General features: G+C 45.2%; 3 protein-coding genes across 4 annotated transcripts; 1 reads left to right on the top strand and 2 right to left on the bottom strand.

Annotated features, from left to right (window-relative positions):
• Window positions 1–7630: 7630 nt before the first annotated feature.
• LOC125539888 (RING-H2 finger protein ATL8-like) lies at window positions 7631–8125 on the bottom strand. Its single transcript, XM_048703429.1, has one exon. The coding sequence runs from the start codon at window positions 8123–8125 to the stop codon at window positions 7631–7633; it is 495 nt and encodes a 164-aa protein (XP_048559386.1).
• Window positions 8126–11990: 3865 nt separating this feature from the next.
• On the bottom strand, window positions 11991–12578 carry LOC147992922 (uncharacterized). The gene has a single exon (XM_087541855.1). The coding sequence runs from the start codon at window positions 12552–12554 to the stop codon at window positions 12165–12167; it is 390 nt and encodes a 129-aa protein (XP_087397981.1). The 5' UTR covers window positions 12555–12578; the 3' UTR covers window positions 11991–12164.
• Window positions 12579–15444: 2866 nt separating this feature from the next.
• Window positions 15445–21489, top strand: LOC125531288 (asparagine synthetase [glutamine-hydrolyzing] 2). 2 transcript variants are annotated; one of them, XM_048695702.2, is made up of 15 exons: window positions 15445–15600; window positions 15678–15778; window positions 16680–16818; window positions 17111–17206; window positions 17369–17510; window positions 18402–18497; window positions 18672–18766; window positions 19251–19412; window positions 19601–19681; window positions 19759–19980; window positions 20077–20211; window positions 20317–20397; window positions 20492–20578; window positions 20704–20811; window positions 20908–21489. In XM_048695702.2, the coding sequence occupies exons 2-15, from the start codon at window positions 15699–15701 to the stop codon at window positions 21151–21153; spliced, it is 1770 nt and encodes a 589-aa protein (XP_048551659.1). In that variant the 5' UTR covers window positions 15445–15600; window positions 15678–15698; the 3' UTR covers window positions 21154–21489. The 2 variants fall into 2 exon arrangements, with proteins under 2 accessions (XP_048551659.1, XP_087388710.1); XM_087532584.1 differs by lacking the exons at window positions 15445–15600; window positions 15678–15778 and adding an exon at window positions 15788–15918.
• Window positions 21490–21826: the final 337 nt, after the last annotated feature.

Here is a 21826-nt window from a genome sequence, read left to right as displayed (position 1 = left end):
CTAGCACATTTAAGTCTAACCCACTTCCTATGCATATGTATTTTGTGAGCAAACAACTTGTGAGAACAAGAATCAACTTGCATAGGAAGGTAAAACAAGCATAACTTCATCATAACTTTAAGCACATAGAGAGAAAACTTGATATTATTACAATTCCTACAAGCATATATTCCTCCCTCATAATAATTTTCAGTAGCATCATGAATGAATTCAACAATATAACCATCACATAAAGCATTCTTTTCATGATCTACAAGCATAGAAAATTTACTACTCTCCACATAAGCAAAATTCTTCTCATGAATAATAGTGGGAGCAAACTCAACAAAATAACTATCATGTGATTGAAAATTAAGATCAAGATGACAAGTTTCATGGTTATCATTGTTCTTTAAAGCATACGTGTCATCAAAATAATCATCATAGATAGGAGGCATGCTTTCATCATAATAAATTTGCTCATCAAAACTTGGGGGACAAAAAAATATCATCTTCATCAAACATAGCTTCCCCAAGCTTGTGCCTTTGCATATCATTAGCATCATGGATATTCAAGGAATTCATACTAACAACATTGCAATCATGCTCATCATTCAAATATTTAGTGCCAAACATTCTAATGCATTCTTCTTCTAGCACTTGAGCACAATTATCAGAATCCTTATTTTCATGATAGATATTAAAAAGATGAAGCATATGAGGTAATCTTAATTCCATTTTTTGTAATTTTTCTTTTATAAACTAAACTAGTGATAAAACAAGAAACTAAAAGACTCGATTGCAAGATCTAAAGATATACCTTCAAGCGCTAACCTCCCCGGCAACGGCGCCAGAAAAGAGGTTGATGTCTACTACACAACCTTCTTCTTGTAGACGTTGTTGGGCCTCCAAGTGCAGAGGTTTGTAGGACAGTAGCAAATTTCCCTCAAGTGGATGACCTAAGGTTTATCAATCCGTAGGAGGCGTAGGATGAAGATGGTCTCTCTCAAGCAAGCCTGCAACCAAATGACAAAGAGTCTCTTGTGGCCCCAACACACCCAATACAATGGTAAATTGTATAGGTGCACTAGTTCGGCGAAGAGATGGTGATACAAGTGGTATATGGATGGTAGATAATAATTTTTGTAATCTGAAAATATAAAAACAGCAAGGTAACTAATGATAAAAGTGAGCGTAAACGGTATTGCAATGCGTTGAAACAAGGCCTAGGGTTCATACTTTCGCTAGTGCAAGTTCCCTCAACAATAATAACATAATTGGATCACATAACTATCCCTCAACATGCAACAAAGAGTCACTCCAAAGTCACTAATAGCGGAGAACAAACGAAGAGATTATGGTAGGGGTATGAAACCATCTCAAAGTTAATCTTTCCAATCAATCCGTTGGGCTATTCCTATAAGTGTCACAAACAGCCCTAGAGTTCGTACTAGAATAACACCTTAAGACACAAATAAACCAAAACCTAATGTCACCTAGATACTCCAATGTCACCTCAAGTATCCGTGGGTATGATTATACGATATGCATCACACAATCTCAGATTCATCAATTCAACCAAACACATAGAACCTCAAAGAGTGCCCCAAAGTTCCTACCGGAGAATCACGACGAAAACGTGTGCCAACCCCTATGCATAGGTTCATGGGCGGAACCCGCAAGTTGATCACCAAAACATACATCAAGTGAATCACGTGGTATCCCATTGTCACCACAGATACGCACGGCAAGACATACATCAAGTGTTCTCAAATCTTTAAAGACTCAATCCGATAAGATAACTTCAAAGGGGAAACTCAATTCATTACAAGAGAGAAGAGGGGGGAGAAAATATCATAGGATCCAAATATAATATCAAAGCTCGCGATACATCAAGATCGTATCACCTCAAGAACACGAGAAAGAGAGAGATCAAGCACATAGCTACTGGTACATACCCTCATCCCCGAGGGAGAACTACTCCCTCCTCGTCAAGGAGAGCACCGGGATGATGAAGATGGCCACCGGAGAGGGATTGCCCCCTCCGGCAGGGTGCCGGAACGGGTCTAGATTGGCTTTCGGTGGCTACGGAGACTTCTGTCGGCGGAACTCTCGATCTATTGTGCTCCCGGATGTTTTTAGGGTATATGGAGAGGCAGAAGAAGTACGTTAGGGGGGGGGGCACGAGGGGCCCACGAGAGTGGAGGGCGCGCCCCCTACCTCGTGGCCTACTCGAAGCTTCCCTTACGTGGACTCCAAGTCTCCCGGGCTTCTTCTGATCCAAAAATAAGTTCCGTAAAGTTTCAGGTCAATTGGACTCCGTTTGATTTTCCTTTTCTGCGATACTTTAAAACAAGGAAAAAATAGAAACTGGCACTGGGCTCTGGGTTAATAGGTTAGTCCCAAAAATCATATAAAATGGCATATAAATGCATATAAAACATCCAAGGTTGATAATATAATAGCATGGAACAATCAAAAATTATAGATACGTTGGAGACGTATCAGTGGTCGAGCTTCAAGTCTTAACTTCACACCTCACAACTCAGGCAAGAACTCCTTATTTGACTGATCCATCTTGAACTCCTTCAAGATCATGTCAAGGTATGTGCTCTGTGAAAGTCTTATCAGGCGTCTCGATCTATCTCTATAGATCTTGATACCCAACATGTAAGCAGTTTTACACAGGTCTTCCTTTGAAAAACTCCATTCAAACAACCCTTTATGCTTTTTAGAAATTCTACATCATTTTCGATCAACAATATGTCATCCATATATACCTATCATTTTATTATAATAATAACAATTTTATTATTGCCTCTAGGGCATATTTCCAACAGTGTTCTACACTTGTTGTTTGTAGCAAGAGGTAGTCTCTTGTAAATTGCCTTCTGCCTTCTATAAAAATATGGTACGCCGTGGCGTACTCTCAAAAAAACTAAACAATGCATCTCACTCGAAAAACAGCCCACATCAAACGCCCTGGGATGAACAGAGGAAATTCCCACTAAACCTACGGTTTGAAAAGGAACTACAGAGGCAAACCTAAGCTTGTTCACTTGCTATTCCTGCAGAACACAAAGAACAATACATGCAAACCTACATCAACAAACAGCACATGGGGTATAAAACCTACATCCACGAACAAAAGCACTAGAGAATCTAAGGAGACCAGGGGACTGAAGTCATTAAATACGCTCCAGTGTGTTCGAATTGAACATTAGCGCATGACAACCCGCCGTATTCAAACAACTAACCATATAACAGATCAATCAAACTACAAGTAAAACCCTAAACTAGCTCACACGACAGACGATCTAACAACGCAACCACATACTCCCACCGTTTCTAAATACAAATCTAAAAGATTTCAATATAAACTACATACGGAGCAAAATGACTTGATCTAAACTTTAAAATATGTCTATATACATCCGTATGTTGTCGGCAGCCGAGAGTGGCACTGACCCCGGCACGATGAGCACCCTACACAGTGGGCACGTGTTCCGGCTCCTCATCCACATCGCGATGCATTCCCGGCAGTACACGTGGCCGCACGCCGGCACCTCGCTGCACTCCTTCCCGTCCTGCAGAGCGTCCAGGCAGATCAGGCACACCTTCTCCGATGCCCCTCTCACTCCGGCGCCCCCCTCCGCGGCAGCGGCCGCGGAGTACAGGAAATACCGAAGCTGCGGCTTCTCCGCAACGACCGGCTCTGGCGCTTGCGCCGCCGGGCTACCATGCTGCGCATTCCTTCGAGTTGGACCTCTGGCGGTGACGACCGGCACCGGCGCTGCCCCGGGCGACGGGTGCCACCCCAGAGACGTTATTGCCCTCGTGCAGGCGCAGGCGCACGCGCAGGCGTAGAGCACGTAACATAAAAACACGAAAACCAGCCCAAGAACGCAAGCTAGGGCCAAGACCAGAAAAGGGTTGACCATCAGGCTCCGGTCGATCGGGACGCCGAGATTGTTTGCTTTTAATTCACGGCTTTGTATTAGCTGCCGCCGATGATCTCTTTCTTGCAGTATATATGGAGTAAGGTGCGTTAGATATGGACCGTGTGACTTTATAACCGGAATGTGTTCAAAAAATAAAAGTCTTTATAACCGGAAGGTATGGTTCAGAAAGGCAACGCAAACGATCCCGGCCGTGTGCTTTATAGGGACCTTATGCACATACCATTTTGTGCAATTGCTATTTCTTGGGTTTCTAGGTCAGGCCTGAGGAAACATCGAGGGCTATGATAATCCACCGCAATGTCACTTAGACGTAACCTGTAGGCCTTGTATAATGCATATGATGCTTAGGGATGCGCTTAGTAAATAAATCGAGACAAAAATTCATCTTGGATAGACATGCTTCTGAGATAGTAAAAATGCTCATCTTGGATGTGCATTCGAGGCAAAAATACATAAATAATGTTGACGGCCGGTGATGATGTCGGCCACCAAATAAGTGTGATAATGTGGTCGTCTAGGGTCCCCGCTCACTGACGACACCAACAAAGCTAAGCCATTGGATATGAGCCACTGCGGTGGTGAAGAGGCTCCATATCAAGCTCCACACGATCTTGAGGGGATGAAAGCAACGACGCCACACCTAGGGGTGGAGTCACTTGGCCGACGAGAAAGAAGGGGTGCTCTGAGCTCCTAGTTGCCAGGATTGATGACGAGGAGGCTCCGCCACGAGCTCCAGTCACCAAGGGCGGCATGGAGAACAACACACCAATTGTAGGGTCTCACATCCTTTCACTCACACTGACATGATGATGTTGTCAAGTAAGGGGTCGATGGCAGTGTAGAGATTAGAGGAGGCAACAGGGTAGGTGAAGGAAGGTATGAGGGGAGGGGAGGGAGTCCGGTGCCAATGGAGAGAAGAGAGGACGTGACACGAGAATGAGAGGACGGGGGAGATGAGAGGGAACAAGGTGTAACCAATGTCAATGGAGACATAAGGTGATGAGGCATGGGACCAGAGCCAGGGGTGAGGGGAGGGGAGGCAGGGCGCGACCATTGCAACTAGAAAATGAGAGAAGGGGGAGTGGCGCTGACTAAGCTAAGAAGAAGAAGATATAAGAAGAAAGGGGGGGTCAAGAGTGGAGCTAGCCGTTTGACGCGTTCTTCCTTCTTCTTTTTGAAGCAAAATTTTGAAAATGCTAATTCACATGTATCGATAGGTGTACAATGAGTTAAATGTACGGATTGCAAGAACGCGTGGTGCCCACATTAGTCCACAAACTTGAAAAACACCAACTGTTACACATTAATTTGTCTAACAAGCGGATGAGTGTATTCACATATGTATGAGCGCTTGCGTCTGTATTGTGTTAAAAAAAACTTATCTAACAAGCTTACATCAGTCCGGTTCATACTCATGGTACGTTGGGTCGGCTCCCAGGGTCTTTTCCATCTGTTCTTTGTCAGCCCAAAGTGCTAGTCGGTGAGAACCAACCTGAACTTTTTGAGTGAGGTCAGCTTAGCATATTGAGTGGAAGCATCAATTCGATAACATGTCACTTCAAATGGCCTCTTCTTTGTCGGAATTAAATCATATATAAAAGAAAATATGTGATTGGATGGTTAGGAGAATGATTGTATTCCCAGTCCATAAGGAATCAAAGCCCGTTTTGACATCTATGTGTCTCATAAAGGTACATGTTTTTTTAGAAAAGGAGGATAACCCCCGGCCTCTGCATGTGAGAGATGCATACGGCTATTTTATTAACTATTCTCGAGGACCTTACAAAGTATTACAAACAATATTCCTGAATCCACCATCTCGGCTACATATGCCGCTACTCTTATCCATATGATGAGGGGGTGCTAATTGGGCCACTACCCAAACCACTCACCTAAACCTAACATCAAAAGCCGGAAACCCCAGCCGAGCCACATACCGGGTCTGGGGCACAATCCGGTCAGACACACTCTTGTGTCGTCGCAGCCATCTTCCACAGGTCCGTCTTCAGAATATATTGAGTCTTCTACCTTGTGTAGGCCACTCCGCCATCGACGTCACCATGACGCCAGACAGCTACCTCCTCCTGCGCGAGTCCATCTCCACGCATCGGGCGGCGCGCCTCCACAGCGCCATGCCGCCGACCTTCGCCGCCGTCAATGAGTGAGATGAAGTACCGCTCCACCACGGCATGTACTGATACAGAGCGCTAGACAGAACAGCTCAAAGGCAACAGCAGCTGCGAAGCAGCGCTAATGCCATCACCCTACACACGGCGCAGGACGAAAGCCGTTGGAGCAGCCGCAAGTGAACAAGGCCGGCACAAGCTGCCAGCCACCACCACCAGAACCACCACTGCACACCCGCCACCACTGCTATCCCCGGACGACGCCTCCAAGAAGGAATACGCCGCCGCAATGCCGTCGCCGCCCAACCAGGGGACCAAGGTCTTCACCACTAAGCAGGGGGCAGGAAGAGGAGGAGGGGAACCTCACCGAAGCCTCCAAGGAGGGGATCGGCGCCAAAGGCGTCGACTTCGCTGTGGCCGCCGCGCTGGCCAAGGGGTTACCCCGGTTCCAACTCACAACCTCGAACTCCCAACCACCCGAGCCGAAGGACAGCACCAAGAGGGACGCCGGCCATCGGAATCAGAAGGGGATCGAGCAGATCGGGCAAGATGAGGCAGGCCTTCTCCACAAGGCGCCGATGCGGTCCGCGAGGAGACCACCACGTCGCGACCCACGCCCGCTGCCCCCTTGCTACCCACGCAGCCAAGAGGACAGCCATCCAGCGCCCACCGGCGCCACCTGCCGAGGGATCCACGCCGGGCACACCATCCGGGGCCGCTGCCCCGGTGCCCTAGGTCCTCCGCGAGATGCAGAGCAGCCAGATCCCTGCCGCCACCATCATAGATGACGCGCGCGCGAGCCGGGGGGCGCACCTCAGGCGGCGGCGGAGTGGAAGGAGGAGTGGGGAAGGGGGGTGGCGGCGCTATGGTTGGGAACCCTCGAGTCGCCTCATCAAAGAGCCGGAAATATGCAATGGCGGCGCTAGGGCGAGGACAATGAGGTGCATGTGGTGATTTCTTCAGTCTCAAGACCCGCCGACTCAATCTCTGCGTGTATCCATTCATATGGATAAGTGTATATGCGTGTATATGAATGCGCGTGTCTTTGTTTCTAATAAGGCTGGTCATAGTGGGAGTAACATAGGTAGTAACATAGATGCCACATAAGCAAAAATGGTGAGGTAGCAAGTAGTTAATGAGGAGAGAGGCAAATAGAGTAACATAATATGTTACCATCACATAGCAGTTTCCAATGCAAAATGAGTCTACAAAGTAATAAATGAAGACACCTATGTTACCACACATATGACACTACCCATAATAGAGGTAGTAACATAGACTAGTAACATATGTATGTTACTACTCTAAGTTACTCCCCACTATGACTAGCCTAAAAAAGTGCTAGTCGATAAAAGGACACATAAAATTCAGAATGTTAAAAAATGGTGCAAGAGAAAGTGATGAATTTACTTTCTTCTGAAGATATAACAACAAACATCTTCGTGGGTTAATCATCAAGCCAGCCTGAACAACATAGTTTATTTTCTGTTTTCAAATGTTTCACAAGCTTTGAAGCATAGTTTCATTTGGTTTTCACCGTTTTCTTTCACGGTATCGTTTCTCCTAGACCATCTCCTCGGCTGCCGAGAGGGGTTCTGACCCCAGCACGACAGGCCTCCTGCAGAGCGGGCATGTGTTTTTGCTCTCGATCCACAGCGCGAGGCAGCCCCGGTGGAACACGTGCCGGCACGCCGGCACCTCGCTGCACTCCTCCCCGCCCACCAGCGCCTCCCGGCAGATCGCGCACACCACCACCGACGCCCCCCTCACTCCGCCATCCTCCTCCGTGGCGGTGGGCGCCGAGTACAGGAAGTACCCCAGCTGCCGTTTCTCCACGACCACCGGCTCGGGTGCTTGAGCCGCCGGAGTAATGTTATGCGACTCGGGCCACACGTCGCTTCGACTTGGACCTGCGGCGGCGACGACCGGTGCCGGCGCCGGCCCGGGCGCCGGGTGCGACTCCTGCGACGTGATTGCTCTCGCGCAGGCGCAGAGCGCGACACATAAAAACGGCCCGAAAGCATAAACCAGGGCGAGGACCAGAAAAGGGTCGACCATAGCCGTCGTTGGCACGCTCTGGTCGATCGGGACGTGGAGATTGCTTGATTTTCACGGCTTTATATCAGTTGCCGGCGGTGATCTCTTTCTTGCAGTATATATGGGCTGGTAACGACGGCGCAGCTTCTTCGGCCGGTGCTCTAGCTCGATTACGTCTACTGTATAAGATGAGTTGAGTTGGATATGGACCGTGTGGCCCTTATAAATGGAAAGTATGCTCTTTTTTGACAGCATTATTGAGTGGAAGGTATGATTCAGAAAGGCAACGCAAACACGGCCCGGCCGTTTGCTTTTGGGATCTCATACACATACCATCTTGTGCAATTGCTATTTCTTGGGTTTCTATAGGTCAGATATGAGGAAGCATCTGGGACTATGATAATCCACCGCAATGCTAGTTAAATGAAGCCTTAGTTGCGCGCGTGTGCCAACTTTAATTCTTCATCGTGTCCATTTTTATGCAGAGAAGATTCGCTGCAAGAGGTTCAAACAGTTTCTTTTAATTACTAGGGTTCGGTTGCAAGTTGGTTAGTACGGTTGCCTGTATATATAAAAAAGATATGTTTTTCATTGCTTGCGGTTCTAAAGGAGAAAAATATCCCCCCCCCCCCCCCTCCCCTCAAAAAAAAATCTCTAGACTCCTTTTCAACTTGAAGGTTCAACTAGTTCATTTAAACTAAAAAGGGCCTAGCCCAACAAGGAAGATCCAAATGCGGCCGCAAATGCTATATACCCCCTCTGTAAGCGAATATACGACGATTTAGATCACTACTTTTGTGATCTAAAACTTCTTATAGATCACTACTTTAGTGATCCAAAACTTTTTATATTTGTTTGTAGAGGGAGTACCACTTACTATGAGTGATGTGAAATCGCCTCCCATGTGGTAGTTGGGTGTATGGGCTTGTCTAGGACAAAAAATCCACTGTTTAACCAGCAACAGCTTTGTTGTGACCTTATTAGCACACACTTTGGAGAACATTGTGATAATGAACATAATCCAAAGTTGTTTCTGTACAACCATTTCTCTCACAAAATGGAAGTCAATTTACATACTTTTCGTGCAAGCATGGTGACCGCCGGTTGAAGCTTTTTCGATGGGGTGAAGATTTTCCCATGCCGGTCACAATATTAGTCAAAGCCGATTCCAGCACGTGGCGACCACGGTTCCAACATTTGTCGATGCCGGTTCCAACACTTGGTGACCACGGTCGCAGCATCTGCCCATGCCGGTTCCTGCACATGGTGACCACGGTCCCAGCATTTCCGAATGCTGGTTCCAGCACAAACTGACCACGGTTGCAACATCACAACAGGCTTGGTCGCGACCATGGATCCAGCTCGCCACGGTTGCCGACACAGCTTGTCGACCCCATGGTTCAAACACAAATCGCCGCCGCAGGTCACCGTGGATGCAGCTTGCCGGCTGCAGGTGACTAAGGATGTGGCAGCGGGTTGGGGGGGGGGGGGGGGGGGAGGGGGGGGGGGGGCAGTCATGGTGTTGGTACCAAGGAGCAGCGCTAGGTGTCCCACTGGGATATATCGAAATTTGGAGACGGGAAGAAGAGAACGAGGTGCGAAAAAGATAAGACGAATCTGTCAGTTGATGGCCTACATAGCAGACGGAAAAAGACTATGACGGCAACAAAACAATCTAATAGTCAGCGAGTTGACCGAGAGTTGACTAAAACTCATTCGACTGAGTTTTAGCAACCCCATTTCTATCGATAGAAATCGAAGAGGGAGCTGTCTTTATAAAAAAAATTGAAACTATGTTGACAAGCTCTGGAACGTAGTTTTCCTTTGGTTTGCACCGCAACTCCGGATGTCTTCTCTCCTAGCTAGACCATTGCTTCGGCTGCCGAGAGCGGCTCAGACCCCAGCACGATGAGCTCCCTGCACAGCGGGCAGGTGCTCCGGCTCCTCATCCACAGCGCGATGCACTCCCGGCAGTACACGTGCCCGCACGCCGGCACCTTGCTGCACTCCATCCCGTCCACCAGCTCGTCCAAGCAGATCGCACAAACCTTCTCTGACGCCCCCCTCACTCCGCCCTCCTCCGCCGCGACGGAGTACATGAAGTGCCCCAGCCGTGGCTTCTCCGCAACGACGGGCTCCGGCGTAGGCGCCGCAGTCCTCTCGTGCTGCTGCTCGGGCCTCGCGTCCCTTCAACTCGGACCTGCGGCGGCGACGACCGGCGGCCTGGGCGAAGGCAGCGACGTGTCGCTCCTCCTTCGGCCCTCGGCCGCCTCCGGTCCACTACAGCAGCAGGCGGCGCAGCAGACAAGCACACAGGACAGCCCGACGCTGCAAAATGCGACGATGGCAATCAGCGAGCCGTCGTCCATGGCAGTGGTTGACACGTTTGGTCGCCCAGGGCGTGGAGATTATTTGTAGTCTTGTACGGCTCTGGCCGCCGGCCGGGGGTCTCTTATGGAGCAGCAACAACGGTACCCTACGGACACCCTATATAACGCGTACGTACAGTAGAGGGCGAGCCCGACATGGATGCCAATACGTCGGTGAGTAATTGGATTGGCATGCCATGTTAGAGCATCATTTTTTGGAAAGTGTGATTCACAAAGGCAACACAAACAGCCCCGGCCGGTACCTGAGAAATCTCATGTGTCGTGCACCTGAGAAAATATGGAGTTACGTGGACATCACACACTATATATACTAGTCAATGTGTACGTGTAATGCACGTTAATTTGAAAGTATTTTAAGTGCATGCGAATATTAAGTAGTATACTAGTCAATGTGTACGTGCAATGCACGTTAATTTAGAAGTGTATTATGTGCATGAGGGTATTAAGTAGGATATTATTTGCTTGTTATTATGCGATTAACACTATATTTGGCATGAAATTAACTGCACGCTAAACGTGTTGAGTGCTTGACATTAAAAGAGTCTAGGTCGTTGGATTGACATGATTTGATGACCGAGATTAATTAGATCTGTCCCTTTGGGTCTTTTTATATTGGCATAGACGATACACACACCGAAGTTAGTTCTTCATCCATCATAAGAATATATCTCAAGTGAAGAGCTAACACTAGTAGAAAAATCGCTCTAATAATTGCCATCAACCACATATCGACTATGCCGAGATTCACATGGATTTCTGGGTATGCTTCATGCATTTGGAAGACATCAAGTACTTAAATAGAAGATATCAAATAGTTGAATCTCGCGTTGCATAAACATTCCTCGATAAAAGTTTCTACATCGAAGTTTTTCTTACAAATCAAGCTCTTCTGCCAGTAATATGCCCCATGCATGACCTCTCTCTGCTGTCGTGTTTGTCTTGTCCCGTTTGCGTGACCGTTATTCAGAGGGCTAAAATCAAAGTTGGCGGTGGATTTGGATGGTTTGGAATAGTAGGCGAGATGTGGGTTCAACTTTGGTCGGGTGATGCGACATCCACTTTATTTAACATTTTCAGTTATTTAACATCATTTTATTGTTTGATGAAAAATTATTTGTCTCATTTAATTACTACGAAGATACTCACAAGGTGTTTTTCTACATTTCTACATTTTTTCTTCTTAATTTTTCTACATTTTTTCGTCTTAATTTTTCTCTAACATGCTTCGTCGTCTATATGCTAACTGGTTAGTTCCATGGCCTACTTGGCTCCGGCATTGTAATCCTCGCGTGTGCCACTTACGGAGACGATATCAACAACGAAGTTAGGCGATATTCACTTCAGAAAAAACTACCTTTGCCGTTCTGGCTGTTTGCCGAGTGCATTTTATCGCGCACTAGGTAAACATGGCTTTTACCAAGTGACAAGATAAAAAATACTACTCAACAAAAGAGTAAAACTCGATAAAGACTTTGCCAAGAGTAATTCGTCTTTCATCGAGTACTCTGGATATTCGGCAAAGAGGCAGATCGCAGTGATCAGAGGTTGAGCCCATGCGTCTTCAAGTAACAAGAAACAATTGATCCGGGCCCAACCGCAACTGTATTAACTAATTAGCCACGAGGGAGCATGCATGCACAAGCAAAGCTAGTCCTAGCCAGACTAACCGGCTAAACAATGTCGCCGGCAGCCGCCGGCGCGATGGGTTCCCTGCAGAGCGGGCAGGTGCTCTTCTTCTCCAACCACAGCGCGATGCAGCGCCGGTGGAACACGTGCCGGCACGCCGGCACCTCGCTGCATTTCTCCCCGGCCGCCAGCTCCCCCAGGCAGATCGCGCATACCTTCTCCGGCGACCCGCTCCCGCCGCCGCCCGCCGCGGCGGAGTACCGGAAGCACCCCAGCCTCCACGGCTCCCTTCTTCGGCCCGTGGCGGTGGCGGCCACGTTCTCTGGCGCTGGCGCTTCCGCTGGTTTCCGGCAGAGGTAGATCGCGCAGCAGAAGAGCGCCGACACGGGCAGCCAGAAGGAGAGGCTCACGATGACGCCCATGAGGAAGGCCATCGTCGTCGCTCGGGACGCAGAGAGATTGCTTCCTTAATTTGGCCGGGGCATGAACAACAGCATGCACGTGCCCTAATAACAGGAAGAGGAAGGGAATGCTTTTTTCGTCTCTTCGGAATTTGGAAGGTATGATTCATCACACTTTTGGAAGGTACTTTAACGAATCATGCCATCTTGCGTACTCCCTCCGCTTCAGAACTACCCAAGTCTATTTAAAAATGTAGATGTCAAAAAAGAAAGTCTATGTAAAAATGTACCAATATCTATAATATCCGAATAACTCATTTTAGACTATAGAATATATAATTTCATACTAATGTTACAGATCTTAACATATCTTTTCTATAGACTTGGCCAAGCAAATTTTTTGTACAAAAAAGGACTTCGATCAATTATAAAAGCTCTCTTGAAGTACAACATCGAGGATCCTAGACCATCGAACGATCATTACGACCGCCAGAACAAGCCGCCGATGCGCTCGCTACTCCCTTATCAGAGCTAGCCCGAACTTGTCGATGACAACCAAAAAGTCTTTTGTGCATGTTGCCCTAAGGACCTGTGCCCCAGCCACACTTATCACCATTGGACCCTTAAATTGATCTGAAACTTCTGGTACCAAATCTCATCATCACACACGCCACGTGAGAAATCCCAACCTTGCCGTCCCAAGGAGACAACAAGAATGTACGCTAGAGCTCTCCCGACTCTGTCCCGGCGGCCGAACTTGAGGAGGATCTACACCCAAAAGACCAGCTCGAAGATGAAGCGCCACCCACGTGGGGAAAAAAAATCCTAAGCTAAACTATTAGCCGAAGTCGAGGCAACCGGATACCCCTCCCTACCACCGATTGCCCGAGCAACATGCAGAAGGGAGGCAGATCCACTGGCTCGATGATGAAGTCCGGAAGGGACGAGTGCCCTAGCCATTCTAGTTGCGAGAGGAAAAGAGTCATGAAGTGTTTTCAGAACTTATCAAACTTAAACAAGGTTGACTTGGTACAAAAATAGAACTTCAACTAATTTGAAACCAATGGAACAATTGCTATAGTATATCTATGGGGTTTCTAGGTTAGACCTTAAAACGTGATTTCAGTGGCAACCATGGTTGATTCCTTATGTGGAAAAGACTTATGATGAGCGGTTTAGTCATATATTTTTTAGGACCCAATAGTTGGTGATCGTCCCGGGGAAGGCACCAGGGGGCGACGAAACATTTGCTATGAGAGATTCATTCCATCCAACCAGTGCCCCTCTCTCTTTCGTTGTAGTGTGATTCTAGCGCGACCCAGTTGGCCTAGTAAGAGCCGGGGAATATATGGGCTAGGCCCAATTTAGTACTTTTTGGCAAAGAAAATGGCATCAGCAAAAAAAAACTAACACAGAAAAAGCAGAGAAACATAAATTTACAATTGTCATGCTACGCTTTATAAAATTGCAATCCTCTGATTTAAAATTTAACCATGGTATATTAAAAAATGTGGCATTGTATCTACAAAAAATGTTACCATTTTGTAATTTGTAAAACAATATAATTGCCCCAGTGGCAATTTCAACATGAATTTTTTTATCCAGATAAGTCCAATATATTTGCAATGGTCCATAGGCAATTATTTTTGTGTAAAAGACATGAAAAATTGCCAATTCTAATTAATAAAATTGCCATGGTCGAAAATAATGAAATTGCCATGCTACCTACAAAAAACCACCATGGTCTTAATTGCCATGCTACCTACAAAAAATACCAGGGTCTAAATAATTTAATTGCCATGGCACCTACAACATAACTACCATGATGTAAGTAATAAAATTACCCTGGACTAACTAAAAAATTGCCATTTTTTAAATAATGAAATTGACATGCTACATATATTAAAATTGCACATGGCAAGCTTAGATTTTTTTTACTCTAAAAATGACAACTTTTGGGATTTGTAATGGGTGCGTAGCAAAAAAAAAATACACATGGCAAGTTTAGAAAATTTGTTCTCTAAAAAATATGACAACTTTTGGGATTTGTAATGTGCACATGGAAAAAATTAGTGATTATTGATCTTTCAAAGATGTGCAAAATTCGGGATTTCTAGATTTTTTTGGCTAAAATTTAACCACTTATAAGTTATAGCAAGTTTAAACACACACATTGCTGCATGGCACCAACCTTGGGCCATGATTCGTGCCAGGAGATCGAATGGCAACATACGCTTACGCTAGGAGGGGTGACATCAACTAAATAACATTTCCATTTTATATATAGATTCATCTTCATTTTTAGGGTTCTTTTCGCTTCCATTTTTTTTTCTATTTTTTTGTTCTACTTCTTCTTGGGTTTCAAGGTCGGACCTGAAATCGTCAAGTTCCACGGCGGCAAGTACACTCATGTTGGCCTTTTTTTCCCTCTCCTCCAATACGGCGTCCATTTTTACGTGGAGAAGAATATCCACTACAACAAGTTCAATCATAGGTTTTTTGGGGGTTCAGTCATAAGTTAACTAGCCAGCACGTCTTCCCCAATAATTATTATTTCTTTTCACAAAAAAAATTGTCGCCTAGGTGAGATCAAGAAAAAATTGTGACCTATGTTTGCTGCTCCCGCATTAATTTCTTTCATTCTTTTCACCTACTTTTATTTTTTATTTTTTATTTTCTCACCTCATAAATTATAATTTGGACCTTTCCAAAATCTGTCAAAACCAGCAACAGTTTTCTGTGGCCATAGCACACACTTTGAGCGAACTACTGTAATTTTATCTACATTTTCACTCGGTGCATACATTCATCCAAATTAAAAATGGCCGACTTGCCAAATGTGGCGAATAGGGCCTTCGTGGGCTGAATCTGCGCGATCGGCCTGGCCCGCTACAAGCCCCAAACGCGCATCTCTCCTAGCCCCCTCCCTGCTGCTCTACCACCACCACCGAGCCGCCGGCACCGTACCTTACCATCCACCACCACCCGCACGTCGCCGTCGCCGTCGCCCGTCCGTCCTCGTCGGGGCATCGCCGTCCCCGCCCCGTTCGTCCGCGGCGTCTGGCCACCGAGGCTTAAGGTACGACCTTGTTCCCTGTTTCTGTCCATTCGGCCCAGCGATTAGTCAAATCACCTTCAGAGCTCGTCGGCGCGCAGGTCCCGCCGGCCACCGCCACCATGTGCGGCATCCTCGCCGTCCTCGGCGTCGGCGACGTTTCCCTCGCCAAGCGCTCCCGCATCATCGAGCTCTCCCGCCGGTAACGCGCCCCGCCGTCTCACCCCCCTTCCCCCTCCCGCCTCGCCCCTGCGTGTTTGGTCCTGTGCCCCGTGCGCGCTAGCCCGTCTCGGAGGTATAGAGTTGAAGTTGGCGGCGGATTTGTGCGGTTGGCAATAGTAGGCGAGCTGCGTGTCCACTTTGGCCCTGTGATGTCGCTCTCGCTTTATTTACCATTTTTAGTTATCCGACATCATCGTCAATTCGTCATTATTGTTTGATGGAAAAGCTATCTGGATAATTTGGTGTGGACATATTTGTCAGGATTTTATGTTAGATGAGTTGTTAATATGCGAGGGAAATTGTCGTCAACTTTGTAAAATTGTTTGTGATTGCTGTCTCGTGTCTACGTCCTCAGGAACCATGAGGTTTTGGGTTTAGGGAACAGAGTATGTACAGTATGTAGGCGTGTGTCCGTTGAGGTTCGGAATGTTCACACGATAATTTGGAAACTAGCGGCATTTTGTTTACTTAACAAAGTGCTTCACTTGTGTGGTCTTGCATATGCCTAAATTCTAGTGATTTCAAATGTATGAAAATGTAGTGTCTGTAGCAACGCCTCCCTAATGTGTGTGTGCACAAGTATGGAATATTTTTATGCAGAATTAGGACTTTTTTGTTTGCTATGTCTTATCACTTAGTCTGTGCAACTTCTCCCACTTTAGGAACTGCACGGTCATGGGGTGACAGTACTCAAGGTTGCACCTTAGATTAGAGTGAGTAGTTGACTTCAACACAAAGTTGCATTAGTTTGAACTGGATTCAGAGATCTTCATGAACTAAAATTTCTGTGTGCTACTTGTTATTCAAATTTCCTTAGGTGACACATGGTTCAGTATATGAAATCTTATGCACCCACTGAATTACTCTACCATTTTTCATAGATTACGGCACAGAGGCCCTGATTGGAGTGGTATACACAGCTTTGAGGATTGCTATCTTGCGCACCAGCGGTTGGCTATTGTTGATCCTACATCTGGAGACCAGCCATTGTACAACGAGGACAAAACAGTTGTTGTGACGGTCAGTATCTGCAGTGGGAATGCCGTTTTACTGTTTTCATTGTTCTTATCTGTGCTTTTATGATTCATTTCCATGTATAACATATGATTACGTCTCACTATTCTGCTTTTGGTAACTAGCATTTCTTTGTGGATAATTTTGTGATGGGATTTTATAAATGTTGTCTCCGATCTGTGCTCATTGCATCTCTGAGACACGACCTTTTATCCACTATATTTCTGTAGCAATTGAGAAAATATGTTTTGTTTTGTTCTTTTCTTTTAACCACATCTTGTCTGTTTGACTTTTCCAGGTGAATGGCGAGATCTATAATCATGAAGAACTGAAAGCTAAGCTGAAATCTCATCAGTTCCAAACTGGTAGTGATTGCGAAGTTATTGCTCACCTAGTAAGTTTGTACTCTTATTTCTCTGTGTTCAGTTTCTTTTGGCGTCCTATTGTGTAGCTTGGCTTCTGCCAACACTTTTTATGGTCTTTACCTAAGCATCGTCCTCCAGTGCATATATTGTATTTGTTAACATTTGTATTTCGAACTATATTGTTTTCACAGTATGAGGAATATGGGGAAGAATTTGTGGATATGTTGGATGGCATGTTCTCGTTTGTGCTTCTTGACACACGTGATAAAAGCTTCATCGCTGCACGCGATGCTATTGGTATCTGTCCTTTATACATGGGCTGGGGTCTTGATGGTATGCAGAGATTCTGTTCTTATAGGCACTTTGTCCCTTTGATCAAAATCATGAACATGAAGTTATTATCTTTTTCCTCCCAAATTTATCTTGATCTGGACTTTTGGTATTGGTTTGCTTGGTCATGCAACTGTTTCAGTGGTCGATCCATGTATCACGAGGAGGAGAAAAACAGGTTGCATGTAGGCCCATTTAAATTCAGTTTGAGATTAGAAGTAGATATATCACCGCTTGCCTATTTCCTTAGAATAGGATTGGACAAGGCCAATTAATTTGCAAAAAAAACAGTAAAAGATAATAACCCTAGATCTATCATAGGCTCACATCCCACAAAATATGGAGTGCTGTCTCTCACCACCTGTAGTTTGATAACTAGGATATACAGGTGCCACTCTCTATCTGGATATATAAGACATATTGACAATATTTTTTCCATAATATTTGTTACTAGTTACAGAATCACAATCATAGGAAAAAGCTTTTGAATTCGACTCAAACGGTATCAATTTTGTGTCACATAACTCACATATCGTAGGATTGTTTTTTTGGTCAAATATTTGGCCAATCAAAATATGTTGTATACCCAGACTAAGGGAGTGCCTAGGTTGTGATGCCTATGATAGTGTGCAATTTGAATATCTGATGGAAAAGATGTGGATAGACACAATATTTCCCAAGCTGACTGTTAAATTCATTATATGGAGTTAGCTATGCCAAAGATTCTGAGTTCTGTGAACTGTTGAAAAATATAGTTGGCTGTTTGTATTTGCAAGTACATTGTTCTGGAATAAGCAGGTGCTGTAGTGTTTTTATCTGTTACAACTTGGCTCAACTCTATGCATTTATGTAGTGGCCACTATGCATTAATTTGTATGTTCGTTGTTATTCCAGGGTCAGTATGGTTTTCTTCAGAGATGAAGGCGTTGAGTGATGATTGCGAGCGCTTCATATCGTTCCCCCCTGGACACTTGTACTCAAGCAAAGCAGGTTCAAAACTTCAAATGTCTTAATGAATTTGTGACAAATTGACGATCTTATCAGGCATTATACCATACATGTAGATTTGCAAACTCTGAAGGCAAAAATAGTATAAGGTACTATTAGTTGTTTCAGATATCCATTTGTCTTGCCTGGTAATCTGTTTTCTAACATTTATGCTAGGTGGCCTAAGGAGGTGGTACAACCCCCCATGGTTTTCAGAAAGCATTCCCTCAACCCCTTACGATCCTCTCCTCATCCGAGAGAGTTTTGAGAAGGTCACACCTTTTTTTATGCTCTCTGTTACATTTTTGCACCTTTTGATGCATAAAGTATACATTTATAGTTATTTCATGTTAATCTCTTCTTGGTTTGCTTCATGTTGATATGATGTATCGATGCCTCTGATTAGGCGATGCTTGTTTGGAATACCCTGGTTCATAATTCATGAGTAATAATAGGTTATTGCAGCTCTCTTGCAATCACAATTACTCCCTCCGTCCCATAATATAAGAACGTTTTTGGCACTACACTAGTGCCAAAAACGTTCTTATATTATGGGACGGAGGGAGTATGTTTTAGTGCAATGATCTCTCTATTAACATCTTAGATAGATTGCATGTTATTCAAAACCATGTTAATTGGTTATTAAGTATGTACAGAGTATAAATAAGTTATTGTGTCTGATGGTATATTTCATAAGCTAATTTCTTCACGTATATCATCTACTATATTTTCTTATATGAATTGCAAATTTCGCAGGCTGTTATTAAGAGGCTCATGACTGATGTGCCATTTGGTGTTCTCTTGTCTGGTGGACTTGACTCTTCTTTGGTGGCTTCTGTTGTTTCACGGCACTTGGCAGAAACAAAAGTGGCCAGGCAGTGGGGAAACCAACTGCACACCTTTTGCATCGGTTTGAAGGTACATTTCTCAATATTGTTTACTGGTCTATCCTCATTGCTGAGAATCACTTCAGGCCATCTTTCAAAATTTAAGTTGTTTTGTTGCTCTTATGAGTATCTTTTATAAGAAAAGGAGGAATGTTTAGTTGAGTGATACAAGCAGAGGATACAATAGGACAGAAACTTAACACGTTCCATTTTTTGTAGGGTTCTCCTGATCTTAAAGCTGCTAAGGAAGTTGCTGACTACCTTGGCACTGTCCATCATGAATTACACTTCACAGTGCAGGTTCGTTAATTTTTTTTCGTCCTTTGCATAGAGGAAGGGTCATTTTGTAGTTATTAATTCATGTGACGAAATCGTAGGAGGGCATTGATGCATTGGAAGAAGTTATTTACCACATCGAGACATACGATGTAACGACCATTAGAGCAAGTACCCCAATGTTTCTAATGTCTCGGAAAATCAAATCATTGGGTGTGAAGATGGTTCTTTCAGGAGAAGGTTCCGATGAAATATTTGGTGGTTATCTTTATTTTCATAAGGCACCAAACAAGAAGGAACTCCATGAGGAGACTTGTAGGAAGGTAAACAAACACAGAATTGCTCTTTCGTTTTTTCATGGTGTATATGCACAACATGGTCAGTTGATCAACTTATTAGAGTTGTTATATGACATTTAGATAAAAGCTCTTCATTTATATGATTGTTTGAGAGCGAACAAAGCAACCTCTGCCTGGGGTCTTGAGGCCCGCGTTCCATTTCTCGACAAAAGCTTTATCAATGTAGCAATGGACCTGGATCCTGAATGTAAGATGGTATGTATTTTTTTGCGATAATACACTAATCTCACTCTTGCTGTATTCATTTATTATAACTAGCATTACCATCTTCTTATCTTTATCGTCTTGAAAAAAATTTAGATAAGACGTGATCTTGGCCGGATCGAGAAATGGGTTCTGCGTAATGCATTTGATGACGAGGAGAAGCCCTATTTACCCAAGGTTGGAGAAGTTCATCTTTTTATTGTGCTATATGTGCTGTGTTGCTTGTGCAAGCTTTGCTTGCATGCTCATAAGACTTATTTTCTGTGAACAGCACATTCTTTACAGGCAAAAGGAACAATTCAGCGATGGTGTTGGGTACAGTTGGATTGATGGATTGAAGGACCATGCTAATGCACATGTATACCATCTTTTCTTTGTCAAACCATTCATAAGCTGACAATCTGTTTATTTATTTGTCTTACAATGCTTTTGTTTCACTTTTTACCCCCATCAGAATTGACAGTATCTCCTATTCATGTTCAGGTGTTGGATTCCATGATGACGAACGCTAGCTTTGTCTACCCCGACAACACACCCACAACAAAAGAGGCCTACTATTACAGGACCGTATTCGAGAAGTTCTATCCCAAGGTCAAGAAGCCACATCCAGCCTCTAAATCTCATCATGATATTGTGAACCATTTCATCTGCATCGTAAAACTTAAATCAACGTTTCAATTTGTGCAGAACGCTGCTAGGCTAACGGTGCCAGGAGGCCCCAGCGTCGCATGCAGCACCGCTAAAGCTGTCGAATGGGACGCCGCCTGGTCCAAGCTCCTCGACCCGTCTGGCCGCGCCGCTCTCGGCGTGCATGATGCGGCGTACGAAGAAAAGGCTCCTGCATCGGTCGATCCTGTCGTGGATAACGTCTCCCGTTCACCTGCACACGACGTCAAAAGGCTCAAAACTGCCGTCTCAGCAGCTGCCGTATAACCTTCCATTCCATGGTTCCATATAAAAAATGCCGTCGCTTGGTTTAATTCCAGTAGCTTTCCTTGCAACTTGTCTGTAGTTCCTTGAGTCATGCAGTGCAGAAATTGCTTTGCTCTACTTTTTCCTTCATGTCTAGATACATCCATTTTTGGACAAATCCAAGACACTTATTTTGGGGGGAGGGAGGGAGTATGTGCCAAGTTTGTTTATGCAGTGAGCATTTGCGTTGTAAGTGAAAATAAATATTTCACCGTGGTTGATATCCTTGAGTTGCTCAGCGTTTGGTTTGCAAACTGCAAAGTCGCACTAATAAATTGCAAGGATGCTTTCAGATTAGGTGATGTTTGTATGTTGCTCATGTTAGCGCACCATCAAATTCCTGGGGACAATTCTGGTCGCCATCATTCCCGGATCCATCCATCTATTCTGCCATCACGTACGGCAGCACTCACCATGGACGCATGCCACCGCCCTTCCTCGCCACACCACTGCATCCACCTGAGCCCTCCCCACTGCAACACTCCCCGCCCTCATCTCCACCCCTCATTGCCGGCCACGACAGTCCTCCCCTCACCGAGGGGCACACAGGTGTCAGAGGCGCTGAGACATGGGAGGCGGTTCGGGGGATCGAGACATCCGCCGGGGTTGACTGGATCATCCATAGGTGATGACT

The sequence above is a fragment of the Triticum urartu genome, chromosome 1A (genome assembly GCF_056163025.1).
Source record: "Triticum urartu cultivar PI428250 chromosome 1A, HENAU_Tu73, whole genome shotgun sequence".
Classification (NCBI taxonomy): Eukaryota; Viridiplantae; Streptophyta; class Magnoliopsida; order Poales; family Poaceae; genus Triticum; species Triticum urartu.
Note: the sequence above shows the minus strand (reverse complement) of the source record. Positions and strands in the feature narration are given on the sequence as shown.

Bases quoted from the DNA above. Each gene is read 5' to 3' on its own strand.
- LOC147992922 (XM_087541855.1), bottom strand. From the start codon at position 12,554: ATGGCCTTCCTCATGGGCGTCATCGTGAGCCTCTCCTTCTGGCTGCCC.
- LOC125531288 (XM_048695702.2), top strand. From the start codon at position 15,699: ATGTGCGGCATCCTCGCCGTCCTCGGCGTCGGCGACGTTTCCCTCGCC. The intron at 18,498-18,671 runs GTTCAAAACTTC...CATTTATGCTAG, and splicing joins CTTGTACTCAAGCAAAGCAG to GTGGCCTAAGGAGGTGGTAC. The intron at 19,682-19,758 runs GTTCGTTAATTT...ACGAAATCGTAG, and splicing joins AATTACACTTCACAGTGCAG to GAGGGCATTGATGCATTGGA.
- LOC125539888 (XM_048703429.1), bottom strand. From the start codon at position 8,125: ATGGTCGACCCTTTTCTGGTCCTCGCCCTGGTTTATGCTTTCGGGCCG.